The sequence below is a fragment of the Sebastes fasciatus genome, chromosome 1 (genome assembly GCF_043250625.1).
Source record: "Sebastes fasciatus isolate fSebFas1 chromosome 1, fSebFas1.pri, whole genome shotgun sequence".
NCBI lineage: Eukaryota > Metazoa > Chordata > Actinopteri > Perciformes > Sebastidae > Sebastes > Sebastes fasciatus.
This window is the reverse complement of record NC_133795.1, coordinates 32,979,811-32,993,071: the sequence shown is the minus strand read 5'-3', so window position 1 is coordinate 32,993,071 and position 13,261 is coordinate 32,979,811. Positions and strand designations below refer to the sequence as shown.

The window sequence follows — 13,261 nt, the reverse complement described above, 5'->3', positions numbered from 1 at the left end:
ATTTTTGTTTTGATTGCAGTGGCTGGTTGCCTGTTGTATTTGTTGACATTTAAACTAAATCATATGACTCAACAGTCATTTGACCAGTTGGCCTTTTGGTCTGTTTTACCCACTAAGACATCTGAATAGACAGAAGCTACATCTCAAAAGATTTCCAACTAAAGCAGTCCGTTCTGAGTTAAGTGCTCACAGGTAAATCAGTTGGATGTTTGTCAGTAATAGCTTCACACTTTACCTCCATTTCAAACTATCATGCATACACAATATTTAAACATTTAGTAAAATGTATAAGAATAGACCCAGATTAGGGTTTTATAAAAAAATCAAACATATATCCAACACTATTACACCACAACTTGGACATTACACACACACACACAACACCAGAAATACAGACCGAACTAGATCATCTAGATTATTGGCGCTTTACCAGAGTCTCTCAAGTGCAGCCAGGGCAACTTGTACAAAGCAAAAGGGACTTCCTGCAATACATTTTGATGAGGTCGGACCACCTGCAACACAGCTGCAGAGAGGTAGAACAATTGGACTTTAACGTGTGTGTTAAGAGCTTACTGTACTATTGAATTATTTAAATTAAATAAATGCATTTGTCCTTTAAAAAAAAGAAGAAAGAAACATCTCTTGGACAAGGTGCCTAGGGACATTATATTTCTCCTCACAAATTTGTATTTTATTAACACAGCTTTCAAATAATTGTATTGTAAATCTTCATAAAAACAAACAAGTATTTTTCCTGCAGCAAAGCAGCTCATGCAGCAGTAAACGCGTCACAACTTTCACAAAAATGCAGCCTGGAAGAAGGCCCACCCATATAATACATCTGGGTGGGAAATCTGTAATGCCCTGCACACACCGTTTGCAAGGTTGGGATACAAAATACATTACATATGTACATCTTACAGACGTCAGCTGCGTCGATTAATTTAAAGCTCTCCTGAGTGAAACTGAATCAGTGCTTTTTTTAAACTGGATTTTAAACTAATAATATAAAAATAAAAAAAACAGTACAAAATGCAAAGTGACCAAAAACATTTTTTCACAACTTTCCCTATTGATCAAACTCTAAGGATCAGTCAATACAACGAATTCAATTCAAAGCTCTGGCTTCTACCCAAGCTTTACAGTTTGCTTTGCAGAGTTCAAAATGAAATGAAATTTGGGCAGCTTGTCCCGTAGACGATATGAAGCCCACTACATCCGGCACAACATCTTTGAGAAAACAAACTGTCTTGACTGTAGTTGTGGTATAGATGTAGTTACTATATTTGGTCTTTACTCCATTTAATCTTCATTTCTGAATAACTAAAGGCTCCATTGACCTAAAGCTGCTCTATTGTTAGACAATGTGTCATGTCAACACATGTTCAAATGTTTTCAGAAACATCTTGTAGTGTGCTGTTTAGCTGTAAAATGAGAACGTTTACTCCGGCTCGTGGGCGGTGCTTGGTAATTCCTCAACATGTCGGTCGGGTCACAAACTTTCTCATTTTACAACTAAACCGTGCACTACAAGATGTTGCTGAAAACATTTGAGGTGAGAAATGGAGTAACAGAATATTGATTCATATTTGATCAGCGCTGCCTAGTTTGACCGTTTGACCAAAGTTTGCAAGTGATTGACAGCTGCTCAGAGACTGCAGGCTCCAGCTCAGCACTGAATGGTTGTTTTTCCTCCCCTGAAATATAGCAGATGCCATTAGTAGCACCGGAGGACACATGATTTTTTTTTCAGATTACCTGTCTCATGCACTACTGTCAGGATATAGTAGAACATTTTATAAAAATAACTTTTTTTTAAATCATATTTGCTCCAATTCTACCCACCGCTGCTTTAGTGTCTCACTGACATCCTGAATATTACATATCCATCTTAAGACATTGAACTCAACATCAACACTGTGGATACAGATAACGAAGAGCAGCACGTTGCTTACTGTTAATTCAGAGGAAACAACCTGTTGAAATGAATTACTTATTGACCCTGAAGTTGCAGTGACATAAGTAATATCCACTAAAAAAGGAGGAATTGGGAAACTGACTCACACATAAATATAACTTTCATCAGCCAGAACAGACAGTCAAACATTTCAAAATGAATATACATATACGGTATGTTATGAAATGCAACAAAGACTTTGATATTCTCATGTGGCTGCATAAAATTAAACTATGCAAGTGCTATTTTTCAGCACACATATTTTCACGAAAACATTGACAATGAAGCAAGGGCGGCATTTGCATAGATTTACCTAGAGTCCTGGATAACAAAATTCTCTGGCAGGTCAGGCGGTCAGGGAAAGATGTCGTCACTCCTTTAGGAAAATCCACACTGGCAGATGTGCACATAAAAGAGCCAGGGAGCATGAGAACCTGAGGGTGTACTGCTTTTCAGGTAGTTTTCATGCCATTTATTAAATACTGGAGGTGATTTTACAGCACGCTACTCTGTGCGAAGTGTATCATAATGTTTCGGCGCCCACAGCAGTCGTTCGACTCGTATGTCGCTCCTGTAGCCGATACTGGTGTCCCAGCAGTACTCCGGAGACAGCACCCTGCTCGGCTTGTGAAGCCACATGTACTTGTTGAGGTGGCTCTCGTCGTGCCACAGAGCCTCCACGTTATTCTGTTTATCCTCCATGATGGTCTGATAGCACGCCTCAGTCAACGCTTTCACGCTCTTCCACGAGCCTCCGAAGATGGCAGCGTGGTAATAGAAATCCCCGGTCTGCATGTACGCCCTGGACTTTGGGTTACGGTCGTAGGTGAACAGGCTCTGCGGGAGGTGGTAGTAGTGGGCGTGGAGCAGAGCCACAGAGTCTCCCAGAGCCTCCGAGCCAAATCTCCCAGTAAACACCTGATCCACATCGAAGCAGAAGACGTGCGTGCAGTGGTGGCGAATATCGAACTCTATGACGTCCGATATGGTCTTCATTCGCATCATAGAGATGTCCTGCCACCTGGAGCTCTTCTGCACTCTGATGACCTTTAAACTGCGCTGAGGGGCGAGCTTGACGTCCGGTACCTTCTCTGGCAGGTCCGTAAATACATAATACGTTACGGGCAGACCCAACATAAAGTGATGCTCTGATGAGTTCAGGAAGGTCTCGAGGTAAGCTTCCAGGTACCTGTGGTGGAAGTGGAGACAAGTACAAAATTTACATCTTAATAGTTACCAGTTAAACATAAATGAAATAGCAGTTGGTAGATCAGGATTTATTCACGTTATTACAGTATTATTGTGAAAACAAACCTGCCGACAGCAAACACCGTCAGAGCCACAGAGGACCCTTCCCTCTTGTGCGCCTGGTCGTAAAGGTCAGGGTCAAACATCCCTTCCCAGATGATGGGAGCGTTCCAAGATGTACACGTTTGCACGTCAGATCTGGACCTGAAATATAAGACGCAGTTGTAGTTTGCAATATTAGGATTCAAATAAATACATTGACATTAAAAGAGGACCTATTGTGCTTTTTTCCTTTCCTTTAGTTTGTTATATATTTTTTTTGTGCATGTAAAAGGTCTGCAAAGTCACAAAGTCCGGGCCAAAGGGAGTTACTCTCCCCCCACAGAAACACTGCTCCTGAAGTGCCTCAAACACCTCGCTTGAAGTCCCGCCTTTTCTTCTGCAACGTGGTGATGTCACCAAGTAACACACTTTGCCGGAGCAGCTGGTTTGGCATGGACACACACAAAGCTAGTTAGAGCGGAGCTGGAGTGGAGTCCGAAGAGTTTGGTTCGGTTGACCAATCACGACAGAGTGGGCCAGATGACCAATCAGAGCAGACTGGGCTTTTCGGGATGGGAGGGGGGGAAAGAGCTCAAACAGACCGTCTCAGGCTTCATCCACACTAATATGTTTCCGTTTTAAAATGAAAACAATCTCCGCCCAGACAAGCATTTTAGGGCTGCTTTAGATCAATCTCCTTCCATACTACCACGCTTGAAAACGCATATCACATGACTGTTCATGTACACTGGGCATGCGCGTGCCGGTGTAAACCGAAAGCAGCGCTGAACACAGGACTTGATAGAAAGTGCTCGAATAATACCTTGCCCCCTGCACATGTAGGCAGTAGTATTTGTAATTGCTATTAATAAGTAATTGTTATTGCAGATTCATCATGAGGTTTCATCACAGCAGCACTACAGTTAATCTCACATCCAAAATGCATTAATGCAACCAAAGCACTTTATCTCATCTCATCTCTAATCTTTGGTTTTAAAGTAAAACATGTATATACTCTGCCTTCTGTGCAACAACAGCTTTACTTGTCACTGTTGTCTCTGAGTGACTAGTTGTGTTAATGTGTGCACAATGGTCTGTAAATACACAGCACACAAAGCCGACGTTTAGTCCACGCTGCCTGCTGTTGAGATGACTGTGTGGAGAGTTTTGAAAAAGGGAACTTTTTTTGTCCGGTAAAATGAAACGGTCCTATTTTGAATATCATTCATCTCGGTCGAGATGAACTGCACCGCACCCCAGAAAGTGGACATGATAAGACAGAGGCAGCAAGAGGCGGTGACGAAAAGTTACGGTCATGTGGGACACTCTTCAGTAGTCTTCTTAGACTTTACAGGAAGTAGCCACATCCTGTTAGATCCGATGTGTCTGACATTGTATTCTATCCTTCATTTTCAACAAAACATGTTGTTTGTTGGCGGACATCATGTCCTGCTTAAAGCTTGAGAAAATCAGATACTCGCTTCAATATTCACATGGGAAATTTATGAAAGCTTGGGGCCCTTTTTTAGATACATTCCAGACACTATAAGTACTTGATTACTAAGTGCAGCTCGACTTCATCCAGGGTCTGAAATTTAACTTTTTTCACTGCCTGGCATAGTGGCAGGAAAGTATTTTTTTTTGTCTGCCACTCAGAAATTTGATCTGCCACTTTTGAAATCTATGCGCTAAATAAAGGAATGACATTTTAGATCTGATGTCATTCAACGTTCAATATATTTTACATTAAAAAATATTTATATACACAGTATATACAGTACATGGTAAATTACAGTCTTCGAATTACACCTTGGAGGGAGGTTAGTGTACACAGTACTGTACTTTGTTATTGTCATCTGTAGTGGTTATTTGCAAAAAAACACAATTCAAATGATTATGATTATTCAAATATTTGCTTTGATAAAAAAAAATATTGGCAAGCTGCTTAGAGCTAGTGTTGGGAAGTTCAACAGGTCATAGAGTCAGAGTGATGTGATCAAATACATTTCAATCTATATTTCTTGATATGATGTAATACTTTCACTAGTTTTATTTATTTGTATTATATTAATATTTAGATATTTTCTCACATTGTGAATAGGGATGCACCATACGCTTTTTTCATTCCCGATAGCGATACCTGGCCTTTGGGTACCAGCCGATAACAAGTACCAATCTGATACCAGTGTTTAATTAATAAGCTGTATGCCTCACTGTGTGGAAGTGACTGGGATAATTATGTTATGTGTAAGGCAACATCAGGCTTGATTTAAACATTGCTTTCTTAACTTTGTAAAACAAAATGTAACAAATTCATAAATAGATATAAATTTATCTGAATTATTTATCATTAAAATAATAAATCATACACCAGTAACTTGGCAAATAATCTTCAAAATTAACAGGAATTACAATTCAGGTGTTAACCTTTTTAATGCAGCAACAAATTGGTCAAAACTTAAAACAGAAATTAAAAAATCCAATATATAATATATGTAGTATATAAACATAGAATTAAATTGAATAGATCGGCCCCATTGTCACCGATATCCGATCCAGGTATTTGAGTCAGTATCGGCCCGATATCCGATCCGGCATCGGTGCATCCCTAATTGTGAAGGGTAACCTGATTTTCTTTCAGTACACTGTATCAACCTCATCAGCCTTATATACTGTAAATATACATTTTGGGGCTGCAACTATTCATTATCGATTAATTGATTATTGATTGATTTATTTAGTCTTTAAAATGTCCTAACACCCAAAGTGATCTTCAACCAGCTTGTTTTTCCTCAACAACATAAAAATATTCATTTTACTATAGGGAAATACAATAATAAAATCTATGAAACGGTGATGCTGAAACGAGAGCATGTTTGGCATTTTTGCTTTATAAATGACTTAAAAAGAGTTAATCGATTATCTAAAGTTGCCTATTATGTTTTAGCCGATCTACTAATCGTTTCAGCTCAACTACATTTATTAACTCTTTCTATTATGTTTTTCACAAGAAAACACACATGTTGGTACTAAAGGCTAAGCACATTAAAAACATTAAATATCGCGGGATTATACACGGCGAGTTTGTAATGTGGTGTTTTGTCACAATCGTTATCAAAAGGGTTTTTACCCCCAACTGAGCTGTAATCCAAACAGGTGCATTTAGAACGAAAATATAAAATCAAAGAAAAAAGATTTGCATCATGAAGTATGAATCATGAATTTCATATGCAGTGCAAGCACTAACAGCAACCAGTAAACTCATCGCGTACACGCCACGTCATCTCAGCACTTACTTATTCAGAAAGTGGAAAAACCACCAGGCCACCAGGTTTTTAGTTGTTGTTGCTTTATGACTGATGTGATTAAACCTGCAGCTTCTCAACACGTCAAACAAATCCTATGTTGCTTGGACTTCTCTCAAGATGGAAACACTTAAGAAGGGGCTTTAGAGGAGGTTCTCGTGTTTTCAGTCAAGAGTAATTAGCGGCATCACGACTATCTGACTGTGCAGCTAAAACGTATGTGTTAATGGTCTCACCAAAGGTCGAGGGTGGCGTCCACACTGTTGTCCAGAGACAGCATCTTTGCACTTTCCAAAGAGCATTTCTCCATCGGCAAGAGGCCTATAAAAAGTCTGTTATAAAAAACAAAATATAGAACCGAATTTTAATAACGTAATGTTTGAATTTAGGCTTATTAATTGATCTAGTATGTGGTGTCTTAAAGACTCACCTCACAGATGGAGATATTATGTACAAGACACAGAGCGTGATTGGAATGCAAAGCACACATTTCAAAACACTCTTCATCTTCTGAACATGTCTGCGGGGAAAACAAGTCAAAGACAGTCAGATTAAAGAGTAAACGCTGAATATTAATTCAGCAAAGCTGTGTGGCACAGTAGCCTAAACAACAATGGTATTTTTAAAGATGTTAGATTACCTCATTGTTGGAAAACGCTGGCGTCCAACCTCAGTAGACCATGAACTCTCTTGTTGAAGAAAGTGAAGGCAGCTGTAGGTTCATGGATGAAACGGCAACTCTGAGAAAAGAGAAGGAGGCGTTACACCTTTTCTAAATGATTCTACGTGCAAGCTCGTTGCTTCAAATACGCCCACCGAGGTACGGCCGAGTGTCCTTTGACAGTTTTAGATATAAGAGGTGATATGATACCAGAGTTTTTGTATTAATTCCAACATTATACTTTTTTCATTACCCTAAAGATACCAAAGAAATTCTTAGTGGACTAACATTAGTTTGATTTTGTCGACTAATTGATTAGTTGATTTAATTGACAGATCTGTAAAACTGAGTTTCTCCACAAAGAATCACACAAAAGCACCACTTGTGTTTAGCAGAGATGTGCTCATATAACTTTCTCAGAAATAAGTCATCAGTATGAAAAAGCATAAAAACGACTAATCCACTAAAGAAATCTTAGTCGACTAATCCAGTGATTCTCAACGTGGGGTCCAGGGACCCCCAGGGGTCAGTAGCACTCAGTCAGGGGGTCCGTGGAATAATTTGCTATAAATGATAAAATTGTGCTGTATCATTAAAAAGTACACATTTACTGATGGGGACCATTCGTGCCAATAAAACAAGCATATGTCCATTACTCCCAACCATGTTAGCTTTGGGCCAATAGAAACTCTGATGTGACTGTGACAGACAGCAATGAGTTCATTATTTTTAAGCACGTCAGTTTCAAAGATCTGTATTTATTAGGACTATGCCAGTCTTGCTACTATTCATTTTCTGAAAGCTTTTAAGGTCAAATTACTTGATATTATAAATGTTGTCAAGCTGAGTCCAAATGCAATTTGAATAAAATTAACCTCTTTTAAACCTGCAGTAGGAAGTATATTTTTTGCATCATTGGGCAAAAAAAACATAATAATCTTTCAGTATATTGTAATTCAAGTGTTCTGAGAGAAAACTAGACTTCTGCACCTCCTCATGGCTGTTTTCAGGCTTTAGAAAATCTAGCCCGTGACGGGAGACTTTGACCAATCACAGGTCATTTCAGAGAGAGAGCGTTCCTATTGGCTGTTCATTCAACGGAGGCAGCAAATCACTCACGAACTCCGATCAAACAATCAAACTAGGCAGTGCTGATCAAATATGAATCAATATTCTGTTACTGTAATGCCTATTTCTCTCCTCAAATGTTTTCAGAAACATCTTGTAGTGTACTGTTTAGCTGTAGGCAGCACTTTACCGCTTTTAACCGTTTGATCCGAGTTTGTGAGTGATTGACAGCTGCTCAGAGACGGCAGACTCCAGCTCGGCTCTAATTGGTTGTTTTCCTCCGGTCTGTGAAATCTTGCAGTTGCCGTTAGGAGCACCGGAGGACACAGAAGAACATGTATTTTTCAGATTACCTGTTTCCTGTACTACTCTCAGGATATAGTGACCATTTTATAAAAATAAATTTTTTAAAAATCATATTTGCTCCATTTCTACCCACTGCTGCTTTAATGTATTAACATTCAATAGCATTGCACATTTCCTCACTGTGGGACTAATAAAGGATTATCTCACCTGATCTTAATCACTATGAAACCGGTCTGAAGTATTCAGGTTGAAAAGTTTTAGACGACAAATAGTTCCGATGGCAAGACGACAATGTACAAATGGTACAAATGGTAGTGAACATTATACTTGATCGGTCTTACGATTATGAGGGGGTCCTTGGAAAATGTTTTTCGGCTGTAAGGGGTCCCTGGCCCCAAAATGTTTGAGAACCTGGACTAACGGACTAAGAGGAGGGCAGATCCTAAGCATCAATGTATTTGACTGGTGGTAAACTTGCAGAATAAAACTCTTTTTTTCCCCTTTTAAATGCATTGTTGGGTTTTACTTTCCTCTTATGTGTGCTCCAGCAGCTAATCATTATTTTCCTTATCGATTAATCTGCTGATTAGATTAAATTGGCAACTTGTTTTGTTTATAAAATATAAGAAAATAGTGAAAAAATGCCCTTTATAATTAAAAACCAACAATCCAAAACAAAATAATATTCTGTTATTTATCATAAATAACAAAGAACGTCAGCAAAACCTCACATTTGAGCAGATCGAAGCAGATAATATTTGGCAACACCTATGCTGGAGGTGTTAAGACTCAGATATGATAAAGTGTTTCAACTCTATTGTGAAACTCTGTTGGAGCAACAAGAGAAATCAGGTTGTTTCAGGAAGATGTCAGTATAAATGACCTAATCTCTAGTTCACAATCAGACTAAACTGCTATCATAAACTGCTGGCAGTGCTGACAGATGTATGCACTTTGGTCAGCTCATGTTGTTTTAAATGTGCTATAGAAATACATTTGACTTGACTTTAAAGCGACACAAAGAGGTGACTTACCTGTGCCCTTTCAGCCAGTTACATCCATAACTCATCCAACAAATATGTTCCGACGCGATGTGGTACACTGGAAACCAGTTTTGTGTGTCCTCGGGTTTAAAGTGGAAAAGGAGTGTCTTCTTTCTTCTTAGCAAAGGGAGAGTCTCTGCTCAAAGGCCTCCTCAGGCCTGACGTCACTTTACAGGTGAGGCTCAGCTTTACACAAGTGGGTTTGGTCTACTGTAGCACACCTGGAGCTTCTTATGATCACACTAACGACCACTGCTGGTTACCAGTAGTCATGTCAATGTGCCCACAGATAAAGACACACCTTTACCCTTTCTTTCTGTTCTTTTCTTTGTTTTTTGCGGGAGTCTCCTGAGTGTTGACAGATAAGGAAGAAGTGTCATCCAAAAAGAAAAGAGAAACAATCAGATGAAAAAAGAAAAATGGAAGATGAATCAGTTTAAAAATGGCACCAAGAAACAAATCTTCCAATTAAAAACCTGAAGGATAATTTATATAATCAACACACCTGAGGACGACGCGCGACTAAAAAAGCGCATGCCAGAGAGACATGTATGCGCGCATGCAGCTCCTCTCGCTCGTGAGGATCATGAAGCTGTGCGGGTGCGTTTCCAATGTCTTGAGTGCACGAGCCTGTTGTCCACACCCACGACGGAGACACGCCCGTTATGTGATGATGTATTATTATCAGTAACTCATCACATGGAGTTTTGGATCATTTGTTGTGCGCTCATATGTGAGAAAAAAAACAGTTTACAAAGTGACACAAATGAATAAAAATCAGTGAAAAACACCAATAAAAACTCAGTTCTCTTTCACCTGTTATCTACTACACTGTAAAAGAAAGTTTTTTTCAAGAAATGTTACAATTTTTGTCTGTATTTCAAAATGACAGAAATTTTATTTTAAAAATGACATGTTTCATTTGTGATTTTATATGTAAATGGTCTTAGATTTACAGTATTTTTTGTAATTATCTGTATTTAAGCTTTTCTTGATCATTTTTAAAGATAATTATTCTGTTTTTTAGAGTTTTATGACTCTATTTTAACAATTAATTTATGTTAGAAGAAAAGGATTTCATGGAATTCTACAAATATTTCTTGTAAAAATATAGACTTTTTTTGCAAAACTTCTGAGAGTTAATATAAATTTGGGCTTTTGCAATGTAAAATTACATGTTTCATTTGTGATTTAAATGTAAATGGTCTTAGATTTACGGTGTATGACTATTCTAACAGTAATGTTTTTTTGTGTGTGACTGAGGGACGCCTGTGATTACAAAAATATACTGTAAATCTAAGACCATTTACATATAAATCACAAATGAAAGATTTAATTTTTACATTTTTTTCTGTCATTTTGAAATACAGACAAAAAATGTAAAATTTCTTGAAAAAAAACTGTAAAAAAAAGACTTTTTTGTTAAAAGTAAAATATTTCTTGTAAAATTACAGTAATAAAAGCTAATTATATAAAGATAATTACTGATTTGTTGTTTTTTTAAATTTTTTTTATGTTAATTAACGGACAGTATTTTTCCGTTTGTTAACAGACATTTTCTGGCGCCCCTGCTGCCTGAAAACTTCCGTTTTTTTACACTTTTTTTTACAGTGTACTACACTACATTAGAAGGAATTGTCTTCTACTTAGTATGACAGCTGTAGTCATATATACAGTAGATTCACAGATTAATATTTTACATACAGAACACATGGTAAGCTTAGAAATCATAATATATCATTATAAATCTTACCCACAATATATAAAGCCGTGGTCTGTAATGTAATATACAGTAATTAGTGTAACAGCTCTGAAAGGGACCTTTCTAAGTACATTTAGCTGATGATTGAACATGTACTTTTGTTCAAGTGAATTTTGAGTGTTGTACTTTAACTTGTAACTGAGTGCACTGTTAAGAATTCCCCAGTAAAATAACAGTAAAGAACTGGCATCAGGGTTGCCTTTATGTTACTGTAAAACTAACATTATTATACTGTCGCTGAAATTTACAGCTTTGTACTGTTAATGAAAAATACAGTTTGAACTGTTTTTTTTTTTATTAATTTCACAGTATTTTGCAGTTAATTTACTGTTTAAAGATACATTATAAAGCTGTTTTTCTCCTTTCTTTTACATTATCTTACTGATTTGTTTTAATGCACTATTTAGGTTGTATTTTTTACATACATTTTAATAAACATTATTTGTTTGCCTAGATGAATAGACTTAGCAGGTTACAGACATAGGAAGAGTCACACTAAATACAATTAAAGGCACTTGTTGGGAAAAAGGCTATAATAGACTTGTTGACACTTTTCCCAAAATGTCTGTCTCTAGCTGGCTACAAGCACAGAATGCAAACCAGAACAACATGTGAGTGAAGAACAATAAAGCTAATTCACTGATTTTACAATCACGTACAATGTACAAGCCTCACATGTGCAGATCAGGTCCCAGAATTAAACAAATACTGCATGAAACTGTTACTGATGATACTTTAGACAGCTGATCAGCAGTAAAGTGATGTTTTTTAAGAATGCATTATAGTTCAGTTAAATTTAATTTAACAGGTTTTCTTTTGTATTAACAGTAAAGCACTGTTTTTAGCAATAACAGGTTAATACTGTTGAAATCCTGCTGTAAATTAACAGCAATTGTTTACAGTGTAGATATTCATGCATCATGGTAGAAAATCTGAATAATTGTTCCACCACTGCAGTACAGTACTCATATACATGTAAATAAAGCAACATATTTCTAAGATGTTAACACTGACATGTTTGAGCATCACAACTGCACACTTTAATTCCCTCTCACATTTACTTACTGATGAGGACCAAAGCCAGCCAGCAGCCGGTCAGCTGTGTAAGGGTTAGCATGTCAACATGCCTGTATCTGATCTGATGTCTGCCTGAAGTCACCCTGTCTTTATGAGTCCCAGTGGATGGGTTTGGGGTTTTTTTTGTGGGAAGGTGTGGCAACTGCACAATACGATGAAAGCTTTTTGATAGCTCAATGATGTGATATGTGATATCAAAACTGAATCGTTGCTCACATTAATGTAGGAAAAATGAGGTGATTGATTTCCATGGTAATGCAGTTGGAGTGCAGATTGAGTTGAAATGCCTGCACTATGTTGCCTCAGAACAATAACACCACCGAGCTCACTGGATCACACCGCTCAAGTTTCAACAGTCTTCTCATGGGTACCCACAAGTCTCCCCTTTTTACAGACATGGGGTTTTGTTGTTTTTGTGTTTTCCTTTACATAAATAAAGACGTTTCCATCATAACCTGATGCAGAAAAGGCAAAGATTGGTGCATACAAATTTACCCGAATGCAGGAAATGAAGTGTTTGACGCTTAATATTTCCTTAAGGACGACCCACAGACCCCCGCTTCATTCATTTAAATAGCTGTCCTCGGGCAAATACATGTGCTTGTGATTATCATAAAGTGGGTATGTGTGTGTAAAGGGGAGACTCGCGGGTAGAACAAGAAGAAGAAGAAGAAGAAGAAGAAGAAGAAGAAGAAGAAGAAGAACATTTTTTTCACTGAGCTGAGGTCAGAGGTCATGGGACCTCTTTGAAAATGGACATGACAGTGTTCCCTTGCCAACATTTAGCCTAAT

General features: G+C 37.8%; 1 protein-coding gene across 4 annotated transcripts; it reads right to left on the bottom strand.

Annotated features, from left to right (window-relative positions):
• Positions 1 to 1,940: 1,940 nt before the first annotated feature.
• On the bottom strand, positions 1,941 to 10,263 carry LOC141772917 (alpha-1,3-galactosyltransferase 2-like). 4 transcript variants are annotated; one of them, XM_074644470.1, is made up of 6 exons: positions 9,622 to 10,263; positions 7,193 to 7,292; positions 6,983 to 7,072; positions 6,789 to 6,884; positions 3,272 to 3,409; positions 1,941 to 3,146 (listed from the first exon to the last, which is right to left on the bottom strand). In XM_074644470.1, the coding sequence occupies exons 2-6, from the start codon at positions 7,195 to 7,197 to the stop codon at positions 2,462 to 2,464; spliced, it is 1,014 nt and encodes a 337-aa protein (XP_074500571.1). In that variant the 5' UTR covers positions 7,198 to 7,292; positions 9,622 to 10,263; the 3' UTR covers positions 1,941 to 2,461. The 4 variants fall into 4 exon arrangements, with proteins under 4 accessions (XP_074500571.1, XP_074500564.1, XP_074500545.1 ...); XM_074644463.1 differs by having other exon boundaries at positions 6,789 to 6,887; positions 9,622 to 10,241; XM_074644444.1 differs by lacking the exon at positions 7,193 to 7,292 and having other exon boundaries at positions 6,789 to 6,887; positions 9,622 to 9,975; positions 10,132 to 10,152.
• Positions 10,264 to 13,261: the final 2,998 nt, after the last annotated feature.

Bases quoted from the DNA above. Each gene is read 5' to 3' on its own strand.
- LOC141772917 (XM_074644444.1), bottom strand. From the start codon at position 9,656: ATGAGTTATGGATGTAACTGGCTGAAAGGGCACAG. The intron at 6,888-6,982 runs GTGAGTCTTTAA...TGTTTTTTATAA, and splicing joins ATAATATCTCCATCTGTGAG to CAGACTTTTTATAGGCCTCT. The intron at 3,147-3,271 runs GTTTGTTTTCAC...CTTCCACCACAG, and splicing joins ACGGTGTTTGCTGTCGGCAG to GTACCTGGAAGCTTACCTCG.